The 27,449-nt window shown below is 38.7% G+C and overlaps 4 protein-coding genes across 8 annotated transcripts; 2 read left to right on the plus strand and 2 right to left on the minus strand.

The window, feature by feature from the left end:
* Positions 1 to 1,107: 1,107 nt before the first annotated feature.
* Positions 1,108 to 8,799, plus strand: cdc5l (CDC5 cell division cycle 5-like (S. pombe)). The gene is made up of 19 exons (XM_084948009.1): positions 1,108 to 1,347; positions 1,819 to 1,922; positions 2,092 to 2,253; positions 2,390 to 2,517; positions 2,783 to 2,882; positions 3,022 to 3,148; positions 3,254 to 3,345; positions 3,554 to 3,698; positions 3,814 to 4,005; positions 4,966 to 5,114; positions 5,524 to 5,695; positions 5,959 to 6,123; positions 6,222 to 6,302; positions 6,471 to 6,722; positions 6,817 to 6,924; positions 7,568 to 7,657; positions 7,755 to 7,886; positions 8,020 to 8,100; positions 8,365 to 8,799. The coding sequence occupies exons 1-19, from the start codon at positions 1,303 to 1,305 to the stop codon at positions 8,476 to 8,478; spliced, it is 2,439 nt and encodes an 812-aa protein (XP_084804135.1). The 5' UTR covers positions 1,108 to 1,302; the 3' UTR covers positions 8,479 to 8,799.
* A 7-nt stretch (positions 8,800 to 8,806) lies between these two features.
* On the minus strand, positions 8,807 to 18,918 carry supt3h (SPT3 homolog, SAGA and STAGA complex component). 5 transcript variants are annotated; one of them, XM_084948015.1, is made up of 12 exons: positions 18,849 to 18,918; positions 17,369 to 17,472; positions 14,008 to 14,092; positions 13,644 to 13,730; positions 13,391 to 13,487; positions 12,198 to 12,328; positions 11,892 to 11,967; positions 11,400 to 11,512; positions 11,212 to 11,316; positions 10,977 to 11,105; positions 9,643 to 9,732; positions 8,807 to 8,942 (listed from the first exon to the last, which is right to left on the minus strand). In XM_084948015.1, exons 2-12 carry the CDS (start codon positions 17,458 to 17,460, stop codon positions 8,901 to 8,903), a joined length of 1,047 nt encoding a protein of 348 aa, XP_084804141.1. In that variant the 5' UTR covers positions 17,461 to 17,472; positions 18,849 to 18,918; the 3' UTR covers positions 8,807 to 8,900. The 5 variants fall into 5 exon arrangements, with proteins under 5 accessions (XP_084804141.1, XP_084804139.1, XP_084804138.1 ...); XM_084948013.1 differs by having other exon boundaries at positions 10,977 to 11,108; XM_084948012.1 differs by lacking the exon at positions 8,807 to 8,942 and having other exon boundaries at positions 8,949 to 9,732.
* Positions 17,148 to 21,376, plus strand: runx2a (RUNX family transcription factor 2a). Its single transcript, XM_084948016.1, has 6 exons — positions 17,148 to 17,289; positions 19,480 to 19,670; positions 19,796 to 19,955; positions 20,552 to 20,656; positions 20,743 to 20,817; positions 21,030 to 21,376. Exons 1-6 carry the CDS (start codon positions 17,148 to 17,150, stop codon positions 21,374 to 21,376), a joined length of 1,020 nt encoding a protein of 339 aa, XP_084804142.1.
* Positions 21,377 to 21,580: 204 nt separating this feature from the next.
* Positions 21,581 to 27,449, minus strand: LOC146375268 (follistatin-related protein 1-like). The gene is made up of 11 exons (XM_084948778.1): positions 27,368 to 27,449; positions 27,040 to 27,114; positions 24,631 to 24,720; positions 24,362 to 24,491; positions 24,249 to 24,278; positions 24,035 to 24,156; positions 23,627 to 23,745; positions 23,336 to 23,448; positions 22,690 to 22,800; positions 22,491 to 22,591; positions 21,581 to 22,132 (listed from the first exon to the last, which is right to left on the minus strand). Exons 1-11 carry the CDS (start codon positions 27,371 to 27,373, stop codon positions 22,109 to 22,111), a joined length of 921 nt encoding a protein of 306 aa, XP_084804904.1. The 5' UTR covers positions 27,374 to 27,449; the 3' UTR covers positions 21,581 to 22,108.

The following is a 27,449-nucleotide window of genomic DNA, read 5'->3' on the forward strand; positions in this document are numbered from 1 at the left end:
GGCAGGTGGATACACCAAGATGAATTCTGCAACACTCAACACAGCTCAACAAGGAATGGTGAGGAGGTTCATATTTAGCTTTTGTGTTCAAAGAATATTTGTTTCATGTATATATACAGAACAGGAAAAGGAACTGCCATAGAAGACCAAGATTTTACATGTGATGTGCTGTTGACTGATAGAGGAAATGCCTGAAGCCAAGAAGTGGCTTGAAAAGGCCTGCTTAAAGGACAGCACAGAAATTCTGATCATGGCAGCAGAAGAAGAGGCCATAAGTACTGCTTCCAAAGAGGCATGAGTCTACCATACATGACAGGACCCAAGTTGCAGACTGTGCAAAGGTGCCCTGCAGACTATCAAACACATGTTGCCAGACTGTAAGATGCAAACTGAGACCGCATGCACTGAGAGGCACAACCAAGTGGTGAGAAACATCTTTGCCTTTGTGACTATGGGAGACACCACCACAGGTGACTGACAACAACAGAGGTAAGAGCCTGTGGGACTTTGAGTTCCAGACAGCAAGCAGCTCTGTATTTATTCATCCACTCACCTAGTCAGCAGGACACTGTATCAGACCTTGTGTCTCAGCTGTACTCTGCTGACCATCCTGCACATTTCTTTTGATTGCCAGATAACCTTGAATAACATAATGGCATATGCTAGTCTTGTCAGAATGACAGATGCCATCTGGTGTTGGTGCTTTAAAGTTAAAATGGGTAATTTAGGAGGAATAGACTTTTTTATTATGATTTGAATTCAGGAACTTACATATCAATGGTTCCTATCTATTCGAAACTGGTTGAGAAACATATTTTCACGCTACATGTAACACCAATATGGAATAATAGATATGCTCTCATTAAATGAAAATGTGTATACACAGAGGATGTGTTTTTCCAACGGTATTTTTTAAAATGGATTATTTTTTTCATACAAGTTATTTATGTTTAAATGTTCAGATGTATCTAATGTTATTTTTTTAACATGTATTAATGCTATGGTGTGTGCTTTTCATAGACTTTGTCTGTTTAATCAGGTTCCGAAAGAGGGGGGCGGGGTAGGAGGGGTAAAGGAAACTGTCATCGATTTTCGTCATTACTCGTCGACCACATTACCCACAATTCAGTTGGTGGACCCGTTCTGAGTTTCCGGTATGGTGCATGTCGCCTTTTCCCTCGCAGCGCTTGTTCTGTAGTTGGATTTTTGTTTTGTTTGAATCTTAAGCTAGAAAACACCACAACTGGATAAGAATCACTTATAGCATTTCACTGAAGGAGGAGATACAACGAAGCCGCCAAGATGCCGCGAATTATGATTAAAGGAGGCGTCTGGCGCAACACTGAGGTACGTGTTTACATGGCTAGCTTGGTTAGCATGATGCTAACCTCCGAAAGCAAACCTATGGTCTCGAGTTAGCATGAAGCTAGCTACTCACTTAACGAATTTATCCCGTGTGACATTTTAAGTTCATTTAAATTATCACCAGCTGTGTTTAATACTTTATTTCGTGCTTGTGTTGAGTTGCATGAACGCAGCTTTTTAATTTGCACTTAAACATATATGTTTACAGTTAGCGAATATTTGGCAGTCTAGATGGCCAAAATAATAAACCACAAGACTTCATAAAAGTTTATAAGTGAGCAAAAGATAGGGGATAATATAATTGTAGTTCAGCACTGGGATGAAAATTAATCAGCCCACAGCGGATTGAGGATAAAAGATTTTGACATGTTTAGTCTTTATAAATCATTTGTCATTCAGTACATCCATTTAATTTATGGACGTCTGTTCCTTTTTAAAAAATTTTTTATTCAGGATGAGATCCTCAAGGCAGCTGTAATGAAATATGGGAAAAACCAGTGGTCCCGTATTGCCTCCCTGCTGCACCGAAAGTCTGCCAAACAGTGTAAAGCCCGATGGTGAGTTTTGAGTCAGTAATGTGTGTTGTGTCAAAAACATGAGATTAATTAAACGTCTACATACATTGATGGTTGTTTCTTCTCGCTGTGATTTTTTTTTAGCTTTCAAATCTCTCTTTATGAAGAGTGAAATAAAGACCTTCTCCTCTGGCTTTGTTTCTGTCTGTAGGTACGAGTGGTTGGACCCCAGTATCAAGAAAACAGAATGGTCCAGAGAAGAGGAGGAGAAGCTGCTTCACTTGGCCAAGCTGATGCCCACCCAGTGGAGGACCATTGCTCCTATCATAGGAAGGACTGCTGCTCAGTGTCTGGAACACTACGAATACCTGCTGTATGTTTATCTCTAAGGACACATTTATTCACTATGATTTGTAATTCTGTGGCTTTTCACCTTGTATGTCCAGGAGCATTCATTGTTGCTAATCACTGTCGATTTGTAATTGAGATGTATTTTGTGTTTTATTCAGGGACAAAGCAGCTCAAAGAGACAATGAGGAGGAAGTGGGAGATGACCCCAGAAAGTTGAAACCAGGAGAAATTGATCCCAATCCTGAAACAAAACCTGCCAGACCTGACCCTGTGGATATGGATGAAGGTACAAAAACACACTGTCAGATGCTGTCAGATTTATTTGAGCCAACAAAAGAATGTATCCTGATGTTAAGAATGGATTTGCTTCCTAGTTATCTTGTACATTTTTATATTTAATTCTTTAAAAAAAAATTCCTTTCTACTTTGTACGTTCAGTCAAGTCACGTGAGAGTTTAAAAATAAGTTTAATCATAACACAGTCATATGTGGTAACTAATCAATGTGTTTTGTGTGTGTGTGTGTGACTGTCTGTCTTCATCGGTCTCTAGATGAGTTGGAGATGCTTTCAGAGGCCAGGGCTCGTTTGGCCAACACCCAGGGCAAGAAAGCCAAGAGGAAGGCCAGAGAGAAACAGCTGGAGGAAGCCAGGTTCAGCTAATTTAATGTTTTTACAATTGCTCTAAGACAAGCTGTCTTAGAGGTCCATAACTGGACCTCTTACAGAGCAGTTGACATGTAATAATAAAATGATCATATTTGACTATTTTTTCCTGATGTCATACTGTAGACGGCTGGCTGCTCTGCAGAAACGCAGAGAGCTGAGAGCAGCAGGAATCGATGTTCAGAAGAAGAGAAAGAAGAAGAGAGGAGTAGACTATAATGCTGAAATCCCTTTTGAAAAGAAACCTGCACCGGTAACCACAGCTTTATGTGTTGTATACTTAAAAATAACCCACAACATCAGCAGTGAGATTAACTTAATCTTACAGTACTAATTGTTGTCTTTTGTTTACTTTAAGGGTTTCTATGACACCAGCATGGAGCAGTATGATGCTCAAGAGCCTAATTTCAAGAGGCTCAGACAGCAGCACTTGGATGGGGAATTACGCAAGTTAGTATAACTTTAAACTACTGGTGCTTTTCTGTATGCTAACATGGCTTGTTTATGTCACTTGAATATTTTCCTTGGTTCTTGGCTTCTCCCAGCGAAGGCGTGAGAATGTCACGCTAATGTTATATAATATAAATAATAAGGATCAAAATGTGTTCCACATTTTTTTGTCTTCATCCATTCATAAGCCCTATTGTGTTTTTTATAGTGAGACTGAAGAGAGGGAGAGGAAAAAAGATAAACAGAAGATAAAGAAGAAGAAGGAGAGTGACTTGCCGTCTGCCATCCTGCAGACCAGCGGAGTGGCTGAGTTTACCAAAAAACGTTCCAAACTAGTGTTACCCGCACCACAGGTAACCACTTTTTTTTTTTTTGATATTACTTCTTGATTTTATATATCAATATAACGTGCTTGTTATATTGATAACAGGTAGTACATTCAGTTTTTTAATTTGCCTTTCTTCACAGATCAGTGATGCTGAGTTGGAGGAAGTTGTCAAATTGGGTGTCGCCAGTGAGGTCGCCCGTCAAGCTGCCGAGGAGAGTGAAAGCGCTAACTCCGCCTCCTCCACCCTCCTCTCAGAATACAGTGTCACCAATACCATGGCAACAGGGCTACGGACCCCACGAACCCCTGCTGCTCAGGACAGAATCATGCAGGTAATAAAGACACTCAAAAGCAAAATGTCTCACATATGTTTTGTTTAATCTCATATGTGTGATTTCTGCATATCTGTGATATTTTATATTAATTGATCCATGTAATTACAGAGATGCTAAGCTAAATTGTCCCTCATGAATAAAGAATAAAGTCAGTCAAAATTAGAGGGCCAATGGGAAATCACAGTCCTGTCTGCACATTTGAATGTCATACAAGTTACATCAGAAAAATATCTTATAGTCTGCTGTTTGGTCAGTTATTGCCAATCCAGATAATAATAAACTTAAGTTAGTAGAGACAGGATAGTGCTTAAAAACGCATGTACATATTATGTGTTGATCACTTGGCCACCAATCTGTTTGCATCATTTATGTATTTGCATTTATGTATACATTAAGGAATATCGTTGTCAGTAAAAATGTAACTTTACAAAGTTGATACTAATTTCCTGCTTCTAAATTCAGATGAAAGAGGTAATTGTACTCGGCCCTAAAAAATCTAGAAATATGGTGGGTAACCAGATTCTTACTCTGGATGGCATAACTTTGTCCTCCAGCAACACTGTGAGGAACCTTGAAGTCATTTTTGACCAGGAAATGTCCTTCAATGCACATATTACACAAATATGTAGGACTGCTTTCTTCCACTTGCCTAATGTGTTTAAATTTAGAAATATCCTGTCTCAGAGTGACGCTGAATAACTAGGTGATGCATTTATTACTTCCAGGCTGGACTGCTGTGATTCATTATTATCAGGATGTCCTAAAACCTCCCTGAAAAGCCTTCAGTTAATCCAAAATGCTGCAGCAAAAGTACTGACTAGAAAGAGAGAGCATGTTTCTCCTATACTAATGTAAAATTAAATTAAATTGAAATTATACTAAATTCCTTTCTTTTTGTTTTTTAGTATTTATCTGTAAATTAATTTGTACCATCTGTGTGTGTGTCTGTATTTTCAGGAAGCTCAGAACCTGATGGCTCTGACTAACATCGACACCCCTCTGAAGGGAGGCCTCAACACCCCGCTGCATGAGAGCGACTTCAGTGGAGTGACGCCTCAGCGCCAACAGATACAAACGCCCAACACTGTGCTCAGTACACCATTCAGGTAAGAAACCTTTAATCCGTCACATAGCATAAGGTTTAAACTCTGTCACGTAAATAGAGTACTGAATTCTTTTTTTTAAATTTACTCTCTGCATCAAGTTAAGATGTAATAAACAAAAGTGTCCTTTGTCAAGGCTCTAACAAAAAACCAGATGCTATTATCCTTTTACATTTTGTAAACTGTGTGAACAAAGAAAGAATCTTAAAGAGACATGTGTTACCATTTAGTACTCAAGCCTCAAATGCTGTGTCAGATTTGATGAGCTGCATTTGTTGAATGTGTGGTGCACAATTCCATGTCACAACTCAACCATTTTCACCAAAGAGAAAGGATTTCCTAGACTTGTTTCTATACTTGTTCCTATACAGTTTACTAATTTCAATAATTTTGTGTATTTCAAATACAACAGAACTCCTGGTCCAGGTCAGGGGTCAGATGGCATGACACCTCAAGTCGGAGGTGCGATGACTCCACGTGTGGGAGGGACTCCAGGTTTAACTCCCGGCCGTACACCACTGAGAGACAAACTGAATATTAACACAGAGGAACAACTGGCTGACCCTGCATATGCTAAACACACGGTAAAATAAAAAAGACACTAATAGATATCTGAATGCACAACAAACAGATTTGTAATGATCGGTTAAGAATCTGTGTAACGTGCCACAAATCCTGAATGTTGCAGAAAAGTTCCAAGTTTTCTGTCTGGAATAAAAATTAAATACAATGAAAAAAATCACAACTTTAAACAATTAGTTTTATGTTTTGGCAGCAGATGCACAGTTTGTGTGTTAAGAAACAAACAACACACCACAGAATGAATCTGCTGTTCTTCTCTTCACAGCAAAGGGAAAGCTTGCAGCACCTGCGACAGGGTCTGATGTCACTTCCTGTCCCTAAGAACGACTTTGAGATCGTTCTTCCTGAAAATGCTGAGAAAGAACTCGAAGAAACCGAGACTGAGACGGGATTCATAGAAGACTCTGCAGATGTAGAAGCACGCAAGCAGGTGCGTGTACACACACGCGCACACACACACACACACACACACACACACGTAGTTTGAATAACATATATCCAACAGGTTCACTTTATGCCATTTTCCAGGCTCAACGAGACGCTGAAAGAGAGAAGGAGTTGAAATTGCGGCACACTGCTGTTCAGAGGAGTCTTCCCAGACCTACTGAGGTAAAATCACAACATTAAAATAATTTAAATAAAATGCAGGAAAATGTGTATTTGAATGTAATCACCAAATCTTTCAGAAATCAAAGCAAGCAAAGAAAAAACTAATTTCGTCTACTTTAGCTGGCATTAAACGGGTCCAGTTGTGCTTATGATCCTCCGTGTCTGCAGGTAAACGAGTCTGTTCTCCGTCCCACCTCCATGGAGCCACTCTCTGACCTCCAGCAGGCCGAAGAGCTCATCAAACAGGAAATGATCACCATGCTGCATTTTGACTGCTTGCATCACCCTTCAGCCAATGCTGCCAATCAGCTGCAGCGCGGCAAAATCCGAGGCCCCACGTCTACGTCTAACAACGCGTCACATATTGCTTACCTGGAAAAAACCTCCTACAAGCCAATTAGCACAGAGGAGATGGAACAGGTAACCCGGCAGCGCTGATGTCTCTGCTATAAAAAAGAAGTCCCTTACACTGTTTACTCTCAGTAATTCTGTTTACCTGTGTGTCAACAAACAGGCAAAGTTAGTCCTGGCAGCAGAAATGGAGGTGGTGAAGGGAGGTATGGGCCACGGTGACCTCAGCATGGAGGCTTACAGCCAGGTGTGGGAGGAATGCTACGGACAGGTGAGCACCCACGGACCAAAAATGAGAAGTCAGAGAAGCATAAATAGGTGTAGAGATTTGTTACCACCTTTTGGTCAGTATATTTGTCATATTTCTAAATTAGAAGCTTCTAGTGTGTAGAAATACACATGGATGGAGTAGAGTGTAGTGCACTAACCCAACTAGTTATTACGCACCCAGTCTGCCTTTGATGGCACACAGCTGAGGTGTTGACTCTCGATCATTCTCCCCGAAGCTTAAGTGTTTTGAAGTGAGTTTCCTGAGGTGTGCAAGTCCACTGTGATCTAAAACACTAGTCTGGGCCTTGTGTGATTCTGTATCTTCTGTTTTTCACCCCCACCTCCCCACTGGAATAATATGCGTTTCAGCAAATTGGGGTAATAACAATTTTCTCATGCTGTACTTGAGCAGTCCATGCTCTACTAAAGTAACAACCTCACCTAAACCAAAGGAAGAATATACAGCAGTGAGGATGCATCTAAAGCAGAGTAGGCTTGCTGTGTGCCACCTTTAACAATATGCATTACAAACACTTCTTTACGGTATGTGGGGAAACTGTTGTACTCGTGATCTCACAATATTGGTACCAATTAAATTTTTTTGTCTGTTGTTGAAACTGTTAATATTATCTGCGTCTGCACAGGTGCTGTATCTGCCTACTCAGAACAGGTACACCAGAGCAAACCTGGCATCGAAGAAAGACCGTATTGAAAGCCTGGAGAAAAAGCTAGATGTGAGAATGCACACAGAAAAAGCTCTCAAACTTGACTCTTTCATCTTTTTGAGCTCTGGTCTAAACACTGACATCTCTGTATTTGTGGACCCTATAGGTGAACCGTGGTCACATGACAGCGGAGGCCAGGAGAGCAGCTAAACTGGAGAAGAAACTGAAAATCCTGCTTGGAGGATTTCAGTCCAGAGCACTGGGTCTCCTGAAGCAGCACAGCGAACTCTGGGAACAGGTACTGAACACATTTTCATTGGACTGACAGGTTGTGTTGTCACAGGCTGTAAATTATTATGGCGCCTGAAACAGTGTGCAAGTCAGTGTCATAGTTTCTATAACAATCATGTTATTCATAATGTGTCCACCAGGTGGAGCAGGCAGCCACAGAGCTCCAGACCTTCACTCAACTGAAGAAACAAGAAGACACAGCCATTCCCAGGCGCCAAGAGGTAAGACATTACACACACAAACCTGTGTATCACAGTGCAAGGTGTCTCCTTGCTTTTGTTCCATTGGTCACACAAAGTTAGTAACTTTAAGTCTTTGAATGTTAGAAATTAAATCACAGACCACTTGCAGCACTACACGCCCACCCAAATAAAAAGTGGGGTTAAAATTATCCAGTTTTAAAGCAGCGGTGTAACTGAGGTTATTTAAAAAAAGCTAGTTAACACATCTCACTGGTGTTTACAAGTCTTCAACTTGTGTTTCAGGCTCTGCGGGAGGACGTGGAGAGGCAGATGGAGAGAGAGAAAGAACTTCAGCAGAGATATGGAGAGCTGTTGATGGAGAGGGAGTCGCTGCTCAACAGTGCTCAGAAATACTGAGCAAACTCATCACAGAGACATCGATGTCGAACTGACCGCTGCCGCAAGTGTTGAACCTTTTAATTTTCCGCAGCAAATCCTACAGATAAGCCCTCCTCCATGTGCTCATGTTGTTAAGATGTCACAGGCTGAGTTTTCAGCATGCTCAGTGGTCCTTTGTGTTTCTGTATTAGTGACCAATAAAGTTTCTTTTCAACATAACTTAGTATCACTGGGTATTTGCCTGGGGTAGATTTTTATCAAGTGCAGCAAACAGTAAAGTTTAATGTATTTTAAGAAAACTACCTTGGGTCTGTAAAAATCAATAAACCATGAATCTGACACCGGCTTACTGAAAAGTTTTTATTACAATAGAAATTGGGGAAAAAAAAAAAATGTATAGAACAAAATTCAAGAATATGCCTAAAATAATTGATGCGTCCTCAGCAGGTGAGGAAGGTCATCCCACTCCTGGAATAGGCACTCTGCCAGAGAGAGAAGATGGACGGCATGTTGTTCAGTAGGGAAAACACATTTAAATTCCTGTCCAGAGTGAATTTCTGACACAAGGTACAGAGATTTGCTTCAAATAACTTGTTTTTTTTTGGGGGGGGGTCTGGTAATAACTGGTTTGTTTAGCAGAGTAATTGTTCTTTTCCTGCAACAAAACAGCGGTTCACAGACGCTTTCTTGTGACAACCAAAATCACAAACATGACTAGTTACTCAGTACCAAAAAAAGACCTAATGGTTTGTTTAAAATAATATAAAAATACCTCCCCACAACCCACATTTGTGCACAAAAAAACGACGGCTGTGGGAAAATCCTACCTTTGTTTTGACAACAAATTCACGAGCAAACCAAAGTATGCTGACATTTCAAACAATTAACTTTTTTAAATGTCACATTTGCATTCAACTGAACTCTGAATCCTATTTCACAAAAAGCAAGGAATGCTCGTTTTGACTCCGATCTGGATCGGTGAGCATGGAGGACAAATTAAAGTTATTGATTCAGCAATCAATAACATGTACAGAAAAAGTAAAACATCTAAACCAACCCTTTAAATTAAGAGTATAGTATGCAGTAGTTATACGACTTTTAACCCATGAATTAAAAAAAAAGAAAAAAGAAAAAGAAAATCAGCTGTGGAAAAGTTGTGTAAGTTTCTCTTTGTGTACATACTGTGTGTCTGTAGTTGTATCTTCTAATAGCCTCTCGGATGTGACAGGGCTGGATCGCTCCGCTGGGAGGCTCCACTGTAGCCGGACAGCTCTGAAACACAATCATGAGTAATAAGTATTAACACAAATACAACAAAGGACACAATGAAATGTTTTGGATGTTTCCTTTAGGAACGTGGAGTTTTCCATGAGCTGAAAATGGTCACCTTTGTCTTGTGTGTTCAGAGACGTACATTTAGCAATAACATCAGTTATTATGTACATTAAGAAAATTAACAGAGGAGTTCATACTCTACATCTGCACAGAAGACTTTCTCCTAAACATTTGCTTAAAGTCTGACTCTAAATTAGTACAATCAAGGGATTAATACAGCAAAATGTTTGTTATTGTCAGAGCATTTATTCATTATTCATCATAAGTCCTTCTAAAAATTTGATCAAGCAAATAAATGTACAATAAATCACAACAATTATTGGCTACTTTAGTTGTACCTGGGGTCCAAACTTTAGACCCATTTAACCCAGACACTCTTGCTTAGATTCAGGACTATTAACATGTGTTTTGATCTCTAGAGTTATACTGAATCTCAGTGAGTTTCATTTAAAATGAAAACCACTGGTTTGGGATCATACCTGCAGTGACGCTAGTGACTTCTCTGACAACATCCATCATATAAAACAAACATTTATGCACCAGATACTTAATAATAATTTACAAGTTAAAAATTATGTTTTACAGCAGTGGCCCCCAACCCCCGGGCCTCGGACCGGTACCGGTCCGTGAGTCGTTTGGTACCGGGCCGCGAGAGTTGAGGCTCAGGTCTCAAATGTATGGTTTTCAGGGTTTTTATCGGTTTTCAGCGTTATTTTGTTATCGTTTTTATCGTTAACTCGGTTTTCCTGGGTCTTTTCACGTGTGTTATGAATAAATCTTTTTTTCGGTACCAGTACTAGTTTTATTTTGTTGTATTTATCTGCAACACCTTAAAGGCCGGTCCGTGAAAATATTGTCGGGCATAAACCGGTCCGTGGCGCAAAAAAGGTTGGGGACCGCTGTTTTACAGGGTGTATTTGTGCAGCCAAAAGCCCCTTAATCCCCCTACTCTGCGGCATCCTTTATTCCACGGTCGTGTCGATGACGATCTTTTGTTAAGCACACTTTATATAGATCTCATGTAAGGTTGTGATTCCATTGTGTTGACAAAACCTGTCCAGAGGCAGACAAACACCTTTGCTGAAACCTGCCGCCATAATTAAACTGCCTTTGTAATTTCTCCTGTGCCTTCATGATACACACAGACATTAAACTCATAAGAAACTGCAGCTGGGACTCACCTTTTTACGTTTCCTCTGCCTCGCCCTGCCATCCACACTGCCGTTACCTTGTAGGACGGGCTTTGACGAGTGTGAGGACCCTGGGGTGGAGGGAGGGGTGGCTTCAGGTGAGTCTGGATCCTTCTTCACCTGCTGGGGAGGAAGACGAAAGACAGATGATATTTACTCAGTAATATTATGACGGTAGATTTAGCGATTGATAGGTCTCAATGTGTGATGAAGTGTGTGTATGCACCTCAGCATGTGTGTTGTAGTGGATGTAGCTGGCAGAGATCACATGACTGACTGGATTAGTCTTTGCTGTCGTTTCCTGCTTCACCAAGAGCGACAAATCCACGATCTGAACGAAGGAAAAGCATTTTAAAACAGGGGAAAGCTTTTAAATTACACGCACATATGTGAAGTAATGACTTAACAAGTTACCTGGGCAACAGTCTCATAAGCCAGGTATGACAGGATCTCCATGGCCATGCTGTTGGGTTTCAGCTCCAGGCTGCTGCAGTCGAGCCAGTCCCGAAACTTTGAAGCTTTCTTAGCTTGGAGCGAAGACGGGCAAAGTAAGCACACACGACAAGAGGTCAGACGGGGTTAAAATGCTGAAACTGATCCTGAATCAGGTTTTTACCGTACGTACCGTACGTTTTTAAATTTAGAACTGAAATAATCAGCTGATTATTCAATTGGTGAACTAACAGGATAAAAACACAGTCCACAGCTTTATTTGCTTATTTATAAGATGCCCATAAACCATGACTTAGAGCACAGGTAGAGTCCGCATTAAAAAAAATATACGCAACATCAAACCGACATGAAAGCAAACATTAGCAATAAAATGTAATCCTTTACTCCTTTTGTACCCATGACAGAATCAACTTCCTGAGAGACAGATACTAAATGGGCCGTTTAAAATCTTACCAAAGCTGAGCTGTCGACTCTCACAGAACTCAGCGTACTGAGCCGGGTCCATATTCCGAGTCTGACGCTCCAAACGCTGAAGATTCAAATACACATAAAAACACTTAAAGTTAAATCTATAATCCCAAAAAGTTTCTCCCACTGAAAACGTCCAGATGAGCAGAATCAACTTTTTGGGAAATCTTTATCCAGATGATTGAGCATGCGTCAAGACGTTTTAAATCTATAAGGTCATATATGTGTCATTTACTTTCAAAACAGCCCTACTAATCAATCATTTTCATGCAGACATCGATGGGCTCTGACCTCCATCCTCTCCTGTTTGATGGGGTCTATTTCCTGACGTTCTGCTAATGACAGGAGTTCACCGGTCTGATCCATCCACACCAGGAAGTCCTGGGCCAGTCGCTGCCTCCGCTGGTTAGCACCAGCAGGACCTACAGCACCCCATTTGTTCACGAAAGACAAAAAAAGAAAGAAACACTTAAGATGAAAACCAGAGCTCAGTATTCACTTGGGTTTTGACTGTAGCATTTGAAGCTTTTTTTGTACAAAGTGGTTTCTGAAAAAGTTTGGATGCTGTAAAAATATATATTTTTAAAGATCTGCAAATTATTTAAAACCTATATGTAATTTAAGGTATTGCAAAAACAACATATCAAATGTGGGAACTAAGGTGAATTTTGTATTGTGCAATGTGTAATATGATAATGTTAAATTTCGCCTCTGTCAGTTCGCCCCAGGGCGGCTGTGGCTACAATGTAGCTTGCCATCACCAGTGTGTGAATGTGTGTGTGAATGGGTGGATGACTGGTTGTGTAAAGCGCTTTGGGGTCCTTAGGGACTAGTAAAAGCGCTATAGAAATACAGGCCATTTACCATTTAAGCCAACAAGATGGGACAAGACCATGTTTTCCAGTGTGTTGCATCACTTTTTTAAACATAAACGTTTGGGAGCTGACGAGACCCTTATGTCTGACACATAATTGAAGTTCTTCAACTTAAAATTGGCTTTTTTTTTGTTCCATAATGTGACACAAGTGTACACAAGCTTAACACCCGGACTTTTTAACTATAGTGCAATGCTGATACGTTTTGACATCGCCTTGCAAATGTTAGTAGTAGCAATTGTTAAGCATCAATGGTGCAATTACAGATGTGAAGCCAAACGATCACATATATCACTCAGCCTGTGTAAGAGGAGAGCGACCACATCCATAATGAACTTTAAATTTTAACCGATCAGGCCACAGCACAATTCTGCATCAGTCCATCTGAAAGAAGTGTGAGCCAAGGAAAAAAAAACAATTTTTTTCTTATTTAAACTATTTAAATGCTCTTTTCAAGAGTTTTAAATTCTATTTGTGGATGCAGCAACAAGCTGAATGACTCAGAAGTGCTCTTGAGCCCACGCATTGATTTCCACTCCAAAACAGGGTCACAGGGTTATAATAACATTTAAAAGGTCACTGTGTGTGTGTGTGAGGCTCCATGTATACCTGATTCTGCCTGTGTGTCTTCATCGTCAAGAGTCTTGAGTATTTTGGATTTATAATCTCTAAACTGGAGATATTTTAATAATCTTGCCAACTTCCTCTGGTCAGCAGATTTTGAGGTGTGAAAATAAAGAACAGAAAAAGGGGAAAGGAATTAGTTATTTCAAACCTTAAAAAACAATAAAGGAAGAAAAGATTCATGGACATACAGTTTTGAATATTTAATGTTTTTTTTATTCACGTGTGCATTTTGTACCTTGTCTCGCCTCATCAGGAATAAGATGTCCTCAGGTGAAATAACCCTCGAGCCACGCAGAGCCGCTCCCTCGCAGGCCTGATGCAGCTGAGAAATAAACCAATTGCTTCAGTAAAGTCAGAAATGAATTGCACTTATGCTTTAATATAATTACATTTAGTTTTTTTTGCTATTCAGAGGCTCCGAAATGAGACAGAATCGTGGATTTTTACAGCCACATCAGTTATACATGTAAGGGTTTTATTTGTCTTATGTGCTTTACTATTGTTCAGCCTGTAATTAACTCTTCAGGTGGTTTAGGCTTTGATCTTGAAGTTTGAACAGATAACTGTTACAGCGTTATATTTGTTATGTTGTATGTTACCATAGTAATGAGTTGTGTGTGTACAATATCCTCCACCAGCGCTGCAGTCTCTTGCAAAGGCCTGCGAGCGTCTCCCAGAGCAAACCTGAAAATCAAACACAGCTATAATCATAGTTATGCAGAGCCTTGCAGAGCTTCCAGTGCATCAGTCGAATCTAATTACACTGCCACGTGTTAAAGAACTGCTAATTGTTAAAGTCTAAAGTCATAACTCATTAACGTTTCTTAAACATAGCGCCGGTTGTGCTAACAGCACTCACTGCTGCTCTGAAAGATCACTTCTAACTATCTAACGGGTTACTTCTATCATTTTCCATTAATGAAGCCTGCCTCTTACCACCTTCACAAAATTAAAATTACTGTATTTATACACTGTTATTTAAAAGGTAAATATATTACATAATTAATCATAATAAGTAACAAAAAAGCTAAATATATAGTATGGATTTTTTTAAAGAGTGGATTTCCTGCAGAGAAACATACTTATATATTCTAAGTATATATTTTGTACATTATAACACCTGTAAGAATAGTTTTACAGCAATTATATTTATTCTATCATCCATCCCTTTTTAAAAACCATTTATTCACCAAAGGTTTCAGGGAGGCTGAAGCCTCTTCCAGTTGACAGAAGCAAAGTACTTTATTTACCAAACAAGAAAAAATGCCTTATAAAAACACAGAAATTTACCCAAAATAAATAAATTATGAATAACACATCGTTACTAACTATACAACAGCTAAAACCTGTGAATGGTGAGATATTTTATTAGTAATTTAAAGAGGCATACAAAGATGCTCACATTCAACACTGTCATTACAGGACATTACCTTCATTTTTGTTCTCACCATAAACCACTAACACTTGCAAATAATTAGAAACAGACTGGCTTGTTTGGAAGGGTTACCAGGAGAAAGCCCCTTCTCAAAAAAGAGAACATGGCAGTCAAACCACAAGACTGGAACAATCCCGTTTGGACAGTCAAGACCAAAGTGAAGATGTTTGGCAATGACGCACAGCACCACGTTTGGAGAAAGCCAAACAAATCAAGTACGGGGGACCTGGGCACCTTGCAGCCATTGAGTTGACTGTGAACTATTTCAAAGTATTCTGGGGTTAAGTGTAAGGTAATGTCAGATGGCTAAAACCCGACTGAAACTGGGTCATGCAACAGGACAATGATTCCAAGCACAGCAGCAAAACTACAGCACAATGGCTGAAAGAGAGGAGAATCAAACTGCTGTAATGGATCAGACCTCAACTCAAGTGAAATGCTGTGAAGAATATGACAGACGGATGAAGTCATACAGAAATCAATTAAATCAAGTTATTGCTGCTAAAAGTGGGGCGTACTTACTTACTTTTTTACAGGTACTGTAAAACGCGCTTTCTCAGATGACTTTAGTCCTTTAAACGATGCGTCTCTCACATTACTTTAAATACCTTAAATTGCATCCAAATTAAATGTAGCTGGATATTAAAACTTGTTTTGGTACTAACTGAAACATAGCAGGAGAAAAATTAGCAGATACTTTAAGTTGGTAGTGAGATTCAGTTCAGCTCAGATTTGTTAAAAATCTGGTGTGACTGCTTGTTTATAAACATTTTACATAAGTAAAGGAATCTTCATAAGATGAAAAGCAGTTCTTAATCTGTACAGTATTTAAGAAACTTCTTTTATTTAATTATTAACTGTTACTAAACTAAACAAAAACATGATTTATTGTCTAAAAACAAGGCAGAGCTGAAGTTTTGGTTTCTTTCCAAATAAACATGCAGCCAGTAAATGTGTCTGTGTATGCCTCTGTTTCTCTCTCACACACACACTAAGGTCAACAGGCCACACATACACCTTGACCACAATTTGGTCAAAACCTCAATTTGCATCCAGAAAGCCACTTCCATGATGGCAGACTAACGTAAACCCACATCCTGGAGCGCTTTCCTTCTCTCATTTCTTCTCTTTCCCACTCTCTCCTTTTATTTCTCTATGAAATACAAACACCTGATCGCCACCCCCACCATTCCCCTTGCTTAATCTCTGCCCCCCGGCCCTTTAACCTGCTCCCTGATTGGTTGTTTGTTGCTCTGTCATACAGGTGAGAGAGGTTTTGGTTTGGGGTTGTGGGCAGGTTGGCCTCAGGTTCGGAGGTTGGCTTCAGACTTTAGGTTGATTTTAGGTTTTGGGGTTTAGTCTGGTTTTAGCCTCTCTGACCACCAGCATCACCTCTCTGCAGCCCACACAAGGTGAGTACAGCAAAAGACACACAACACAAAGGAGGCTGCAGCAGGCATGTGGCTTCTTTAGAAAAAAAATCCTTCAGTAAGAATTTAAATATGACAGTTTTATGTGTAGTACTTCTAAAAAAAACCTAAGCAGAAAAAGTGACTTCATATTAGAAACTAGGTCAAAAAGTAATTTGTTATGGTACCGGAGTTGTCCAGTTGTTTTTAACTTTAACTAACAGTTTTAACTAACAGTTGCTTTTAACAGTTGTTTTTAACTACATTTTTATTTTTAAAGATCTTTTTCCACTTTCACTGATTTATCCACTAATTATTTCCCCGACAGGATGATTTCAGAAAATAGTGAAAAATGCCAATTATTTATTAATGCTGAACCTTCCTGATTATTTCTTTTTTTCTAACTAAAAGGTCCAAAATCTAAATATATGGAGTTTCTTGTCACTTAATACAACAGAATGTGATTATTGTAACCTAGAAATAAGCTAATAATGAAAGAGTTGCTAATAAAAACTGATAAAATATTACATTCTGTATATACTGACCTACTGTCACTTACTGTGAATTTGTAGGAATGTTAATTAGATTTCTTTTTTTTTCTTTTGTGCAGAGCAGTACTTTTTTCCATCAGTCATATTGACTGGTTGTGAATGTAAAGGTTAACTAAATGTCTAGAGACTTCAAGTCTGAACTGATTATCACTCGTGGCTCATGTCTCTGAATATGAGCCATTTAATTTCATACTTTTATGTTTTTGTTTTTCGTTTGTTTTGCTTGACATAAAACCAAATGTTACTTAAAGTTATACTTTAGCAATTAAAAAAAAAAAAATTTCTTGAAATTCTTCTGAACTCTTTGTACAAATGTGTTATATAAAATATTGAAATGAAGGGCTATGTGCTGTTTTCAGGCATCTGTTTTGGATTTGCAAAGTGTCATTAACCACAATGCTAATATTGTGGCTCTCTCCTTTAAAAAACAGGTTTCCATGGCTTCAAACAGTCTGTTCAGCAGCCCCAGCCCAATGCTGTACTGGGGTGAGACTCCTTCTCTTTGTTTGTTTGCGCGTGTGTGTGTGTGTGTGTGTGTGTGTGTGTGTGTGTGTGTGTGTCTTACATCATGCTCTGTAGCTCTGGGATAAAATTGATCCTGGAAGCTGGACGGTCTTTAGAGCTGGAGGGGGCGGAGCCAGCCATGGGACTGCTCATAACCACACCCACCTGATGACAAAACCAAGACAGAACCACCTTAAACTAGAGAGCAAAATTAATTTACAATCTTTTGAGTGAAGAAAAGATCTAACAATATTTTAACTTTTGTTCTCTCTTTAAATATACTTTATTGACTATAAGGTATACTTTGACTATATATAGTCAAAATATACTATATCTTCTTATATCATCTATTGACTGTACAAGAAGAGAACACCCCCAATATAAATGTCTGTGTAGGTTCTCAGTCATCAACGTCATCGTAGAAGGCAGCTGGACCTCTTTAGGATTTTAAAGCAGTTTCGCCTCTCAGCCTCCTGAATGATTTCTGATAGCAGTGTTGAATGTTCTACTAAAATCAGAGCGTGTTATAGTTTTCTTCTTTTCCCCCCTCCTTAATAAGGAATGAAATAAGGAATCTCGGTTAATTCTGAAAGCCTGCTTTGGGTCATTACTGCAGACTGAAAAGTCATTCTGTAAGTTAGTGTTCTGGTGTATCCACAGGCATGCTAACATTCATGCAGCTCCAAACACTGTCTGTTAATGCCGGCCAAGTTAATGCCAATAAAGTCCCAAGCTGAACAAAGTAACATTCATCTCATCTGCTTGAAACTTCTGAAAAGTTTCATCTTCAAGTTTAGTGCCAACGACCATAACTTCATTCACACATGTGGATGTTATGTGCCGTCCTTTTCACTGTCTGAATAGAGACAGAAACTCACCCTGTATATCAGTATAGAACAGCTAAAGCAGCTCCAATTAGAAATACTGCAGCTTTTTTAGCTTCTTTTTTCATCCTGATCGCTGCTGCATCTGAGATTGATCCTCCTGCATCATGTTTTTATCTATGTGAAGGAACCTGCTGGTTCATGTTACGGCTTTGCACGGCTTTGTTGCACTTAGTCTCTACTTTGACAGATGTGTATGTGTGTCTTCTTTATACAGTGTGTGTGTGTGTGCGTGTTTCAAATGAAATAAATCACAATGCTGCACTTGTAGTTCACTTTCATGTGGTTTTAGTATTTTGGGATCACTTCATCTAAACAAATCAGAGCACAACAGAAGCCGAGCCAAGAGCCTAAAACAACAAAATAGCAGAACAGAGCTCTGGAGAATAAACACAACGTCCTAACACACGTTCACACACATACATAAATATAAAAACACACATACACACTCCTACAGTTGGACAGGTGGTGTGACCGCAGTAACTTCCCCTCCGGCAGTAAAATATGAATAATAATACAGCGCAGTTCCCTCATATTCAAACACTGCGGTGGCTGAAACACAATGCAGAAAAGAAACAAAGGAGAGGCAAGAGGAGGGGAGGCGAAGAGGAGAACCAAAGACACATAGAAAAGCATAAAACAAGTAAAAACTCTCACCAGAGTCTGTCAGAGAGACGCTATTACTGTTAATGTTCTGGTTCTCTTCTGTTTTCGGCGCGATTTGATGACGCAAGGGAGCGCGAGGGTGTGGTACTTGTAGTTTTCTATACGTCCTGGTCGAAAGGCGTTACACTCCAGCTATGAGCTGTTAAATACAAGGTTAGCAGCTGAGATTAGAGTTGAAGAAGATACACAGTTTAAAGGGGAAGTGTTTATACTCTAATCAGTGCTCAGAATTTTAACATATCCACCATAGCGACACAGCTTTAGCAAAATATACTGTATATCTTTGAGCGCTCTCCTGCGGAAATCTCACCTGTATGGAGGACCAAACGGTCCAAAATTAAAAAGTAAATAAATTTATATAATTAGTAATGATTTTACAATACACATTTATGTATACAAATATAACTGGCGTTGGAGTGCTTTAGATTGAGGCAGTAGCTACAATAGCTAACCCTTTATTTAAATTGCCATCTAATATGACTCTTAATACAGTCTGAATCTAAGACTGACTTCAGGAAATAAAAATATATTCAAGTCTAAAATGCATGTAATCTCAGAGAAAAGAACAAAAAATGAAAGACAAAATGGGATAAAAATTGACTTCTTTATTCCTATCATTAAGATCCTGTGGTGAAGTGCCACCTGTCACCATCAGCCAGCACTCGTCAACTGGATGAACAGGAGCTGAGGTGTCTCCACCAGTGCAGTACAGCTAAACCCAGAGGACTGGTCCCGACCGACAGCCCAAATTTCCTCTGCAGCAGCCTGCCTCAGCACTGGAGGTGTAATAAGACACTACCAAGAGCCTTTACTGTGAGTAATCTACATATACACTGGTGCTATTTTTAAACCAAAATACAGTTTATTCATACTGAAAGACTAAAAATCTTCTGTTCACAAAGATAAAAGACCTGTTACAATGTTTTTTAATTTGTCAGGTTGTTGCCCTGGGGAACGATGTGCCTAATGGCGTGGTTGTGACAGTGATGGCTGGCAATGATGAAAATGTTAGCGCTGAGCTACGTAATGCCACAGCCACCATGAAGCAAGGCTGTGCCCACTTCAACGACCTCCGCTTCATCGGCCGCAGCGGCAGAGGTATACAAACAGATACATGCAGCACTGTTACAAGTTATTCATACTTGTTTGTCAATAAACAAGAGGAAAGACTGCAGCCTGCCATCTTTACCACCTCTGTCTACACTGTTTACACTATTTGCAATTGCAGTGCCCTGCAATCACACAGTTAAAACATTTAGTTGTTGTTATATGTTTCTTTTAAATATTTGAATACCCGTAAAGTTAGATCAATAATCAAGCTATGGAGCCAGAATTAATTAACTCTAGTTAATTAATTCGTTTCTTAATCAATAACATCAGAGCAAAACTGAGTAAAAGAAAGCAAATCATGTGTAATCATGAGCACATTTAAATAAATTAAAAAGCCATAAGATTTAAAAGAAATAAAGAACACACTAAATACAATTAAGAGTATTAAAAATAAATTAAAATACAATAGAAATAACGCTGGATAAAGTACATTAACAAGTGAAAAGTTTTGAGCAGTCAAAGCAAAACAGTGAATAAGACAAAAAATTTGATTCAGTTAAGTAAATAAAAACAAAGTAGGCAAATGTATATAAAGTATACTCAACTAGTTTCATGTGTACATATGTTTTATTATTGTTTTAAAGGCAAGAGCTTCACCTTGACGATAAACGTGCTGACATCACCTCCTCAGATCGCCACCCTACACAGGGCCATCAAGATTACCGTGGACGGACCACGGCTGCCCAGACGTTAGTAAATACGAGTGAAAACAGTATGATTGGATCAATTCTGAGGTGATCCGGGCAGGTTTTAACATTATTTCTTCTGATCTCAGGTCAGAGGCAGAAGGAGATGAAGGCTGGAGTTTTTAGGCCCACCAGCAGCATCAGTAGCAGCACGGCTTCATCAGGTAAGACATAAAATGTCACAGCAAGAATGACACAGCAAGGCCACTGAAAATGTCGTTCATTTGTAATTTTAGTTTTTAGAAAGAAAACTTTCTCTTATGAAACAGTAGTGGGGCGTAGTCATGCTCATGTCACATGACAGCTGAGCAAACAACAAAAGAAGACAACAAGTTCTGGAGAAATACTGATGTTGATGCTTCTTGTCTCGCTTCAGAATGCAGATCCTTTCCTTCCACCTCTCTGTGGATGAATGAGTCCTTTCTGGGCCCAGTGACCTCTTTGGCATCTTCATTTGCTCCTACTCCCAGAATGCACCACCTGCCTGCTCTCCCTTACTCTACCCAACCTCCTCCATACAGTTCCTATCTGTCTTCTCCTCCTCCTCCCCCCGCTCCGCTCAGCCACAGTGGTCCATTCCAGGCCGGCAGCTTCCACTACGGGCCCAACCAACCATTCCAAACCACAGGGGAGGACCGCAATGTTGTCACAGCACTGACCAATTACATTGAAGGGGCATGTCTTTCCATGAGAGGGGAGGAGCCTGTTTGGAGACCTTATTGATGATTGGATGTATTATTTTAGCATAATGTAAGCATTTAACCAGTTTTAATGTTTTTCTATCTTTTTTCTTTCTTTTTTTCTCAGAATAAATCCTTAAACCTACGTTCTTGATATTTTGTAAACTGTTATTTATTAAAACAACATTTGTATATATTGTGTTGAACAATGAATAATAAAAAAAGAATTCGATAGTTGCTTCTCACGCTCATTTTTATTAGATAAAAAATGATACAAAAATAGCTTTCATTATCAAAACAGTTAAAGTAGTATCTCATTACAAACCCCAAGAAAACAAACAGCATTGGGGGCTGTTTGTTTGTTTCACTGATCATAAGAAATTAGATTTCATAAATACTTGTTCATTAATACGGAGGGAAATCAAAGTTTAGACAGAGTTATCGATCAAAAAATGAAAAAAACAAAAACGTGCTCATGTGCTCTTCAAAAGCCAGAAAATACAATTCCATTCTTCAAAAGTATAAAGCAATTAATAACAAATTAAAAACATTTTTTAAAAACTAGTTGTATATTAGCAACCAACTTGAGCGCATTAAATTCAGGAAGCAAAATAAGAGGTAGAATAATGTTTAGAAGTGATTTAACAGTTCACACAAATAAAATGTGTTGAATCATTTATAAGAATAATAACAACAGCTATTTAAACTAAACCTGTTCCTCATGTTTGGAGCGGGAGGCCACTCAGCTGCTGACTGGCTGTTGTGACTCAGGACCTCAGTTCTCCATGGTGACAGATGCCTGAAACAGGTAAAAGAGACGTTCATTGACCTGTAGGTAGTGTTTAAACTTATACCAATCATGTGTGCATCACATTACTACAGAAGATTTTTGTAGTTGTACATTTAAATGACTTATTTAAGTTAATAGTTTTAATTAATAAAAAATATTCAATCAACAATTATTGAAAACCAGGCAGTGGTTGTGCCTTTCTGTTAAACTCCCTTATTCTACATTTTAATGCATTTATTTATTCAGAAGAAATAAATGTATTTTTGCCACTCTGGTCTAAATTTGAGTAACTTTTATGTTGAGATTAAACGTCTCTGTGAATAACAATTTAAAGGTTAATAATATTGTTTCAGGAGAGACTGTCGACCTGTAAAGCATTGAGTTCAGCCACCCTCCTGCTCCACTCTTCTTCGGTCATTTCTTCATCTTCTCCTCCTTCATCAGTATCTTCATCAACCTGATGCTCTCCTGAAATACATGTTCCAAAGATAAACACAGCAGCGGGCAGAAACAGAACAAATGCAGCAGTCATACAATACGACTAGTGTTTTTATGTGAACTCGCACCATTGCAGGTCAGAGCGGTGCACACCCAGTTTCCACAGGCGCACACACACTTGTTGCACTCCATCTGAGTTTCAGCTCCATCCTCAAAGACCTCGTCTTCCAGAGCACACTCTACACACATAAAACACAATGTAATAAACACAAGAACAGCTAACTTTCTTGTCCTTAAAAATATAAAACGTTTCAGTTTTCAGTTTTTAATAAAAATTCTTGTAAGAGGAACAGATGCTGTAAAATGTGTGAAAATACATTAAAATAGTCCAAAATATGTGCTCTTCTTCACATTATCCAAAACTTTGCTTGGCTGATTCTAGCCCGTGAGTCTTGTGTTCGACACTCCTGATGTAGATCATACATTGAGTTAAACATACTTTGCCACTAAGTATGTGTTTGTGTAATTATATGTTCCTTTTTAGAATCAAAAGGGTTTATACATACATCCCCAAGTAGTAAACTCTTTGTTCTTGATTGTAAAGTCCAGTAAATAATAGTCTTCAAATGATAAACAGTGTTAGGATAAATCCAAAGCTGAATACAATAGAGAAAAGCAAATAGAAATCTTATAAAAATGTCAATCACACAAACACAAAAAGTGTTTGTCCAGGTTCGTACTCTTATGTTGCTGCTTGTGTGTATGCATGTTTACTTCTCTCAGTTGGGTGGTAGGTGGGCGTAAGACAGTTGATAAACTCAGTCAAACTCAGCTTCCAGTCAGCATTTTCATCCGACAGCTCTATCAAAGCATCGACACACAGAGATCTAAGAAAAAGAAAGAAGTAAGAGACAAATGACTGGAGAAGTCTGGATATGAAGTTTTAACAGCCATTTAATTTCTAAAATGATGTGCAAAATGTGTGCTGCAATATACAAACAAAACAACAAAACAAAACGCGAAACAATTAGAAGAACAAACTCTCAGCGATGAAAAAACGAATACCTCAGCAGCAGGTTAGTCTGCAGAGTGTCTGAGTATGTGATGTTGAGTGCCGTCTCATTGTGCTTCAGGAATCGCAGAAATTCATTTGAATCAAGCTGTGAATCCCCATCATCATACGCCTGTGACACAAAAACACCATCAACAACTGCATTCAAAACCTTTTACCTCGTTTAGTTATTCACAGATATTCTCATATATTACTTCTTCTCTAACTAGGAAGTGAATATATTAAGAATGACTATGCAAGCAGTCAGTGTCAGAATCCATGTAAGTTAATAAATGGTTACAATAATGGTATATCATAAGGCTGAAGCTATGCAAGATAATAAGCTAAAATGTACCATTTCTTCCTACAAGTGACTAACAGATACATTTGTAATTATTATACAGTGTATGAAGTATTCACACCTGAAAATATGTCTGAAGGATGTCACCAGCTGATGTGTTTGAGGCCAGATCTTCAGCTTCTTTCTGAATCCACTGGATCACTCTCTCTCTCATCCAGTCACGATCAGATAGGAAACACACGACTGCAAGCGTGAAACGTGAAAAAGAGACCGGCTTTAGACAGCCACTCAAATTTGCTGAATTGTGTATAAATGTGAAATATTTCGTGACTTACTGGGGCTCACATTGGCCTTTGTTGGTTTCTCTGCAAATAGAAGCACACACAAATCCTTTATGACTGCACAGCTTCACTCAAAGCATAAAGAGTTTGTGTTTGTGGATACTGACCCAGACAGTGTTCTCTGTGCTCCATGTGTATCTTGGTCTGGGTGATGCAGGCGTCTCTGTGCAGTTCACAGTGATTCCTGTAGGATTTTCCGTTGCTGCCACACACCCAGTGCTCTGACATGTCACACTGCTGCAAAGGAAACAGGCTTGTCAATAGAAGATTACCAAAAAATGGTAGCTGCAGAAATATTACCTGCAGTCTTTCCCTAAACTAATACAGACGTACACATTTACAAGTACACATGTTTGCTAGTAGTCAGTTCCTTTACCTGTAAACAGCGACAGACTGGTTCTCCTCGGTCAGTCGATACACACTCTCTACCTGCACCGCAGAAAGTCCTGGCACACACCGACTCATCCTAACACAGAAGAACACACACAGGGACAAAGACATTGTCATCACAGTGAAGAGAATTGGGAAGAGTGGAGGAATAATTTGGGGTGGGTGTGCTCCACATTCCAGATGGTGACCTTTGACCTTCGTCTGAAAGGCCACATGGCACGCTGAATGACCATGACTTTCTCCCTCTCTCACACACACAAACACACACAGACAAAATGTATTGGAGCAGCTGCGCAGCGATGCATCTCATTTTAAATTCTGTCTTCTTCAGGACTTTTTCATTGTTTATAATTTAAAATTTAATTTCACCACCTCCATTTCTGAGTGAGACAAAAACTGATTTATCAACAAATTTAAATCCAGTTACATATTAAAGGAACTGAAAGAAGTTGAATTAAATGTGAATGTATAGAAAATAATATATTAAACACCAAATTAAGATGCAGTTGATAAGATACAGTTGATAAGTAAAATGTTGTTATAACCAATGTAAATATAGGCAAAGCACTGTTATAATATATTGTAATATCATTAAATATTTATATAAATATTATTTTAGGCAATTTTAATAAACTTATTCAAAAGCCAAATTTTTGGAAGCAAATGAGAAATGCTGAATTTAAATGATTATAATGATAAAAATAATAATGATTACCTGTGAAATATTTTGTTTTCTTTATTATATTCAGAGTCTTGTATTGTATTTATTTCCATCCCTGTACTGATTACCTGCCGGCAGGTAATCAGCGCAACATAAACTTACTAAAGGTTCATAAAGCTGAAAAACAGACGAGATTCAGATGATAATTCTCAGTAAGTTCATCATGTTTATGATATGACAACCTAAGATTTACTTTTCAAAGTGTTCTTAAAGAGACAGTGAATTATATGAAGCAGCAATAAATACTCAATACACAGAAGAACAAAATTACACTCTGATTCCTGACATTCCTCTTTATTAACAGGATGGAAAACCTGAAAACTTCTGTATGAAAACATTTTTGAAATCATGTATTCACAAAGCTCTACCATAAGGACATCTTAACTCAGGCTCCAGCAGTAATCTTCACTTTGATCTGAGGACAGTCTTTTAAATGAAAGAGGACTGCACAAACCCGTCACTTTAAAAAAATGTTCTCACTTTAGTGAAATGTCTTCACTCCCAGATTGTTCTACACAAAGACACAGAAGGGTGCACACACACACACACACACACACACACACACACACACACACACACACACACACACACACACACACAATAGGTACATCTGTCGCCTGTGGCTGTCCAGCTGACACCTGCTGCACTGAAAACCTGCTGTTAGCAACCAGCTGACGGTACGGAACACACACACACACACACACACACACACACACACACACACACACACACACACACAAACACCGCAGTAAAGTTTTCGGTGTAATTATGAGTATATGTCTTATTTACTTTGTTTGGCTGCAAAACAAGTTTCTGGATTTGTTCTCTCGTTCTCTCTTTTATATTTTCTCTTCTCTTTCCTTCCCTTAGTCAACCTCATTATTCTCTTCTCTAACAATGCTGTGCTTCTTCTGCATGAATATTGTGTAGATTTTCAATTCTGCAGTAATCCATTTTTCCCTCAAAAGTCCTTTTGGTTTATGTTCTGTCTTTTTTGTAACATTTTTGTATTAAAGTTCTGATTTATTGTATTTTTTCATTTTTTTTCCTGATGTATTTTTAGTAATTGGCTGTTGTGTACGACATATACATTTAAAAAGACATGTTGGAGTTACTCTATTCACATTTTTCAAAAAGTGTTTTTATCTCATGATTGTTGAAACCTTTGAATTAAAGTAAATTTTAATGTGTGTCACCATATGTTTTTAATCTTCTTTCAAAGCTAAAGGTTAAAAAAAGTTGCCATGGAAACTTCTTTTGAAACAAGCTTACTCATAGCAGAGTGTGTTTTCACCAAAATTACAGGTGGAGGGAGTGTGATTAGAGATGAGCGGCTGACAGTTCTATTCAGAGACACACCTGAGGACCTGTTCTATATTTCTGTGGGTTTCTATGTTGCCTTAAAAACATTTGCACAAAACACATGCAGACACTTTCCTAAATCATGATTACCTCAACATATGCAAGCACACACCTGCCCGTAAACATCAGCTACTAACTAGTGAGTATTAGCAACAACAACAGTAACAACAAAAGCTTTTTTTAGTGTAATATTAAACATATTCTCATTAGTACTTAAACATAATAGAGCACTATAATTATCCCGTACACTTCTCTCAATTTCCATTTTATCGAAATAAAAACAAAATGACATATTTTCAGCAGTGAGTTTACCTTGGAAAGGGGAGAGGAGGACACAGGATGAAAGAAGAGGAGGAACTGCAGCAGGAGCACAGAGATGGTCAACATCTGAAGTGGACAGGAGTGGAACAATCATGATGCTGTCCAACAATAACAGAAGTAAAGCGGCGCCCTAATGCATGATACCATCAGTAATGCTACTGTGAAAAATAAAATAGCAGTGAAGACTGAGTCTGATCATACTTTGTTCAGAAATTGCTGCAATCAGCCTGTAAGAACCAACTTGCCTGTATCCAAATTTCACTTTATAGCGAGTCTGTTCAAAGCTAAACACCCAAACTTCCAAAATATCCTCATGTACCTGCATAGATGATGAGTTTATATCCAGCAGTGATCGGTGAAGACTCCTGCTTTGTTCTGCTGAAAAATGACAGCATGGTATG

The sequence above is a fragment of the Perissodus microlepis genome, chromosome 13, assembly GCF_051167445.1.
Source record: "Perissodus microlepis isolate ML-2025 ecotype Zambia chromosome 13, ASM5116744v1, whole genome shotgun sequence".
Lineage (NCBI taxonomy): Eukaryota > Metazoa > Chordata > Actinopteri > Cichliformes > Cichlidae > Perissodus > Perissodus microlepis.